This window comes from Brienomyrus brachyistius, chromosome 10 (assembly GCF_023856365.1).
Source record: "Brienomyrus brachyistius isolate T26 chromosome 10, BBRACH_0.4, whole genome shotgun sequence".
In the NCBI taxonomy this organism is placed as follows: domain Eukaryota; kingdom Metazoa; phylum Chordata; class Actinopteri; order Osteoglossiformes; family Mormyridae; genus Brienomyrus; species Brienomyrus brachyistius.
This window is the reverse complement of record NC_064542.1, coordinates 2,738,203-2,744,202: the sequence shown is the minus strand read 5'-3', so window position 1 is coordinate 2,744,202 and position 6,000 is coordinate 2,738,203. Positions and strand designations below refer to the sequence as shown.

The following is a 6,000-nucleotide window of genomic DNA, read 5'->3' as shown; positions in this document are numbered from 1 at the left end:
AACCTGGAGGTGTGTCCACTCAGACATCCTCTTCACCTAATTATGTTCATTTTTTTACCTTAATCTCAATAGTCTCCCTTTCCATAGTAGCCACTAAATCAGATATTCAATTAATCATTGAACAAAAACAATATTTTCCTTAATAGACACTTGTACACAAGGTGACTTTATGTCCAATGGCCTGTATATATCTGTGTTTACTGATGTGTTTCAAGTTAAAACCCTTGTGTAGATAATTTTAAACTATCTGTCCTTAGGCAATAGGTTCACCACCTTAACCAATGAACCGTCAGTAGCCTGGCATTTATTATTTGTTACCTAAATTAAAATTCAATGAAAAGAACTACTGTATATTAGGGCGCAGGCTCACGATTCCCAGGTGAGAATGTGACATACTGTAGCTTTCTGAGAAAACAGGTTCATTCTTACAGCAAGTGAACGTACTGTTAATGTACATGACAAAAACAAACAAACAGATAAAAAACACTGGGCCAACATTGTCTCGATTTCCTCGCTTTAGTGTTTCCAAAGTAATATTTTAAAAATGTATTTTCTTCTTTGAGTGTCTAAAGAATGAATCGGTGGCAAAGACCATCCCATCTAACAGGGAACATTCCCAGAACTTTAGTTAACGTTATTTAAAGGTACTCCCCAAGTTGTCAAAGAATGCTCTTACTGTACTATTAATATGTTAGTTAGATGTTTTGCATTGTAACAAAGGTTCAGTCAATGGTAGCATGGTAACATTATTACCTGAACATCGTTTTTTTTTTTAAACAAATAATGTTGAAAAATATTGTTTTATAATAAAACTAGTATTTTATAAAGGTGCAGTTGGTTTATACTGCAAAATATACTATCTAACCTTAAACCTACCATCTAGCCACTGCTCTAGCATGCCCTTTTTTTGGTCCTGCATTACTTTTTTTGTGTAGTAGTAGCTGTAATAGTGGTATAACGTTCTGGGAATGTCAGGAACACTGGACACTTTGAATGTTCCTTAGCTGTAAGTTTAAGTAATTGTTCCTACAATGAAAAATTGCTAGTTGGGATCTCTATTGAACAATGAGGGGTGTCATGGGCAAAGCCTAAAAGCGAAAAGGGCAAGGCTTCATTTTAGCTCAGCGGCACTGAGCTTGTCCTCGGGATTCTGCAAGCTGGGAAAACTCACTAGTACAGCATTTTCTCTCTTTTTGCTGTGACGTATAGCTGATGATGTAATGATAGTTCTATTGTACTTGTTCTTGTGTCTGTTAATTTTATTTATAGTGCATATGAATTTAATTTTACATAATATATGAATTTTATAAGTCCATTTGTGAATTCCACATTTAAATCAATAAAACGAACTGTCTTTGGTTAACAATTAACTATAATAATAGGCATTTTCAAATAACAGCACGGCACACATAAAACTACTGTTTGTAAGTCACAAACTTTATTTGTGATTACTGGATAGTAACATAATATGCCAGAAACCCAAGACACAGTGTCAAAAATGAGAAAAAAGCTATTTCTACATATTTTATTTCTCCATGTAGAGGGAAATGTGACTCTTTCAGTCAATACGTATTCAAGAGATAAAACGACAAGTTATCCGGCATAAAACACTTTCATCGGTCATTTGTTCTTCCACTGTAACAGAGCGTTATGAGCTTTAATGCTCATTTCAAATCACAGGAATTCTAGAAATTTTTATTAAATATTTTTTTTCACTGTTAGTCACCATAGCTGATAAGTTTACGCTGTAAAGCATGTTTAGCACAAACAATGGTCAGCATCAGGAATGAACAGTACAGAGCCGCTAAATGCTAGAACTACTAAATCAAATGCAGTAAATGCATTTAGAGTTAGCAAATGCAGTGCTTTATGTATCCTATCAGAAGTGGGTGCCGGCTTTGTCACCGGCCAAGTCCGGCAAATGTTTCCCATCCTCTGACTTGGAACCCATCTGAAATCGAAAGGAGATCAATCAGGCAGGTGTTTACTCTCACATGCTATTTATTTTGCTATGTTCTGGGCCTACCTTGGTCTTGAAGAGAAGGTTGATGACTCCTTTTGAGCGACGGTCAGGGGTTCGGTCAGATGGCTGACTCATGTTCTTATTGTCATGGCGAGAGCGGATTTGCTCGCCTTCTTCTCCTGCATTGGCCACGGATAGGGAAAGGCCTGGTGGAACAGAGAGGTTTTAGACTGCACAAGGTGAATCTAGAGATCTAGACCCGAGAAGAGAGAACTAGATAAATTATAAACACACACACACACACACACACACACACACACACACACACACACACACACACACACACACACACACACGCACAAATAAACCTAGGGTATCAACAGTGGTGATTCTAGACCATTCCAACAGGGGAGGGCAGACTGGGGCCAATTGTTCTGTTAGGGGGGGCAGATGCATTTGACCTTAATATCCTCAGATTATTACTTAGTTTAGTTTTGTTTTATTTTATTTATTATTGCTTAGCTTAGTTTAGTTTACTAGACTGCCAACATTAAGAAGCAAAAGACAATTTTGAAAACCGATGTTATTCATGCAATGCTTTGCAGTCACGATTTACAGTTTTTGCAAATATGTAACACACTCTGATTTCTTGTTTAGACTGTCTAGCTTCCACGTGTTTGACTATATTTATCAGTCGTTAACTTTGGTTTTCATCAACTGAAGCACGACCACCCTGCGCACTCGTGTTAAGAATCCATCAAGAAAATGTGCTTACAAATGGCTTTGCCTGTTCCCAGCATATGAAATTTTAGCTCATGTATATAAATCTAAAGAATAATAATACTATTAATAGTAATACATTTATTTCAGATCCAAGAAACATACGCATTTAGGGGGGCCGCAGGGAGAGACATGCAGGTTGTCACGGGGGCAATGGCTCCTCCCGAGCCCCCCCCTCCCCCCCCCCCCGGAACCCCCCCTGGGTAACAGTCTGTCAGGCATTACTATTTCTGATTCATTGGTATTATTGGTATGTAGCTGCAATGTCACCTGTGATGGTTGGCAAGGATCGAGAGTTCGTTAAAGTGACTCCGGCCCCATTTGTTTCATTCAGGTTGGTGTCACTGCAAAACTCTTGCTTCTTTGACAACTGCAGAGCAAAACAGAGCACAATGTAACTCTGACACAGGCAGAGACGGAATGACAGACTCAGATGGCACAGAGCTCCATAAATTATTGACTCATGCTTGAAGGTGCGTCTTCTCTAATGCAAACACCAAAAGAACAATCGGCAAACAAGACATGTTGCTGAGGAGATCTCGGTGTCAGTCTCTGTAGAGCACAGTACACAGATCCCCAACTTCTCCTCACCCTCCTGTCAATTGTGCTCGCTCTCTCTTTTTCCTCGGTGATGAAGATCATGCTGCTTATCTTCTTTCTTTTCTTGGACCTCCGCAGCTTCACCTCCCCCTCGGCGGTAGCCTCCTCCGACACGCCGGTGACACTCCCGCCACCCCTGTGTGTGGTGGAGGTCCAAGTTCCCGGACTCTCAAGGAGGATGGAGCTGGGAGACAGATTCACAGGTGCGGCATGCTGCTGTGATGCTAATCATAAAAAAATCTCAGGCTCACATGGTGGTATCACTAATCACTAGTGCTAGTTCGTTTAATATGTATGGAATAAAATGAATAGTGATAATAATGTCTCCAAATCATTTTTGTAAATTAATTGACTAGAATCACACATCAGTCCTTTAGTAACTAGTGGGTGGTTGGAATATGGAAGCAGAAAGATCGAATGTGTGAATAAACATCTGTATGTTTTTCAGCTAAAACCAGGAGTGGCTAACTTGATACGCAAAGGGCCGGTGGTGTATGCAGGTTACTGGGGTACCTTTAGGTCAGGTGTTCAAGCCCAGATGTGAGGACTCATCAGCCAATCAGTCCTCTAATTTGTAATCTAATCATGAAGTCCCAGCAAAAACCAGCACACACAGCCGCCCTTTCTGGATAAGATTGGCCACTCATATGTGCCACAGTCTCCAAATATGGCTACATTAAGAGTTGGTAACAGTTCATGGACTGTATGGAGAGAGAGAGAGCCTGACCTTTCAGCGTAGGTTTTGGTGGGGGTGCCGCATTCCGACCCCCCAAGCGAGGATACGGAGATGATGGACTGGCGGTAGGGAGCGCAGCATGGAGCGTGGCCGGCTAGACCGCCGCTCGTCCATGTCCGGCTGAGAGCGAGGGAGCAGGGCAAGAGGGTCAGGACAAATTAAGCCATATGTGAATTTTTGGGGCCTAGATGCATGTATTTGCTTGGCAGACGTTTTTATCCAAAATACAATTGAGAAAACAGGATCAGCAGTTCCTGGAGCAACTAGGGGTTAAGGCCCTTGCAAAGGCGCCCAGGGGTGAAATCATTCTGCTGGCAATGAGACTTGAACTGGCAACCTTCTGATTGCAAATATGGCATCCTTTCCCAGTGAGTCTCCCCAAACGTATTATAACCAACTTTAGTATCTGCTAGTTTATTAAAACAATGTCTTCAGGTTCAGCCTTTAAAACTAATAATTATTCATCATTATCATGTCATTATTAATGAATGAATTATTTGTTATTAATTATCTTTCATTAATAGAATGATATCCCATCTGAAATGTAGGTACAGATGCATCGGAGGTGATTGCAAACTGCAATCTGATTGCAAACTCTCAGGTGCTGATAACACAAATAAACTGCAGTGCAGCAGATGATGGCAAACAGCTTCATTCGTTATCAGCACTTTTCGTCAGCAAGAGGCCCTCAGGCGTCACTGTAGGGTTTATCACTGCATAAGGAAGATTAAACGCTCAGGTAAAACAGAGTGCATCTAAATCTTCTTCTGACCTCCTTTTCTCCCCCTCTTTCCCCCCCAGAATCCCTCGCTTTCGTTTCTCACCAGCTCGCGCACTCCATATTCTTTCTCCACCTTCTTCTTCAGCTGATTAAAGCACTCTTCCATGCGGTCATGGAAAGGTCGAAGGTCATCTGTCACCCTCTTTCCGTGCATGGCCACTCCTGCTCCCAGGAAAGGAATCTGCAAAGGGTCGAACATTAGGCTGATCAATGACCAAGTGTTTACTAAAATATATAACTGGATCCCTCAATGTTAAAATATATTAAAATATACAGAAAAGATGGGGATAAATAAATAAAATTGTTCATGGTTTAAAATAAGATAATAGTGCAATAAATAATTAAAAATGTAAATATATATTACATATATTATAAATATATATAAATAAATATTTACAAATACTACTACTACTTCTGTACTACTACTAATAGTACCCAACGAACACAATTTGGATTTAGAGTTCTCTTCATTCGTGTATCTGAAAGTTCGTAAGCTGAAAGTTCCTATGTAGAGGAGCGTCTGTATTGCGATATGATTATATATGTAATTAACAATTAAGGGGGCAGCACCTCCGTACTTTGAGGGGCACCGACATAACCAGCCATTAATAAATGCAACCTTTAAAGCTTTGGGGTCTCCGGCGCTCAGGCTCCTCCCATACCCGCCAATTAAATTCTCCCATCCTTGCTTGTCCCCCCCCCACACACACACACACCTGCCAGGCGATGAGATCTTTGAGGCGAATTAGCTTATCTTTGTCCTCTGCATGTTGGTGAACATATTCTTCTGTGAAAAAGGCTAAAAAGAAGCGAAATAGCGAATTAGAACAAAGACAAAGTACTAACTGGTAAGGCCACCAGAGCAAAACAGTACTGAGACAGAGCTGCATTTGAATACAACCATCCATCCATCCATTGTCCATACGGATCACAGGGAGTCCGAAGCCTATCCTGGAAAACTATGGGCACAAGGCAGGGAACAACCCAGGACAGGGGGCCAGCCCACCACAGGGCACACTCACACACCACACACACACGCATGCGCATGCACTCCTACAGGCAATTTAGTAACTCCAATTAGCCTCAGCATGTCTTTGGACTGTGTCGGGAAACCAGACAACCCCACGACAACATGAGGAG

The 6,000-nt window shown here is 41.1% G+C and overlaps 1 protein-coding gene across 1 annotated transcript in view; it reads right to left on the bottom strand.

Moving 5' to 3' along the window:
- Positions 1-1,416: 1,416 nt before the first annotated feature.
- The window catches only part of LOC125751037 (dedicator of cytokinesis protein 2-like), a 76,604-nt gene continuing 72,020 nt past the window's right edge, over positions 1,417-6,000 (bottom strand). The window contains 8 exon segments of the mRNA XM_049029483.1: positions 1,417-1,951; positions 2,027-2,169; positions 3,014-3,113; positions 3,335-3,527; positions 4,071-4,147; positions 4,149-4,199; positions 4,904-5,041; positions 5,577-5,660. Coding sequence (XP_048885440.1) covers positions 1,880-1,951; positions 2,027-2,169; positions 3,014-3,113; positions 3,335-3,527; positions 4,071-4,147; positions 4,149-4,199; positions 4,904-5,041; positions 5,577-5,660 — 858 coding nt within the window. The 3' untranslated portion in view covers positions 1,417-1,879.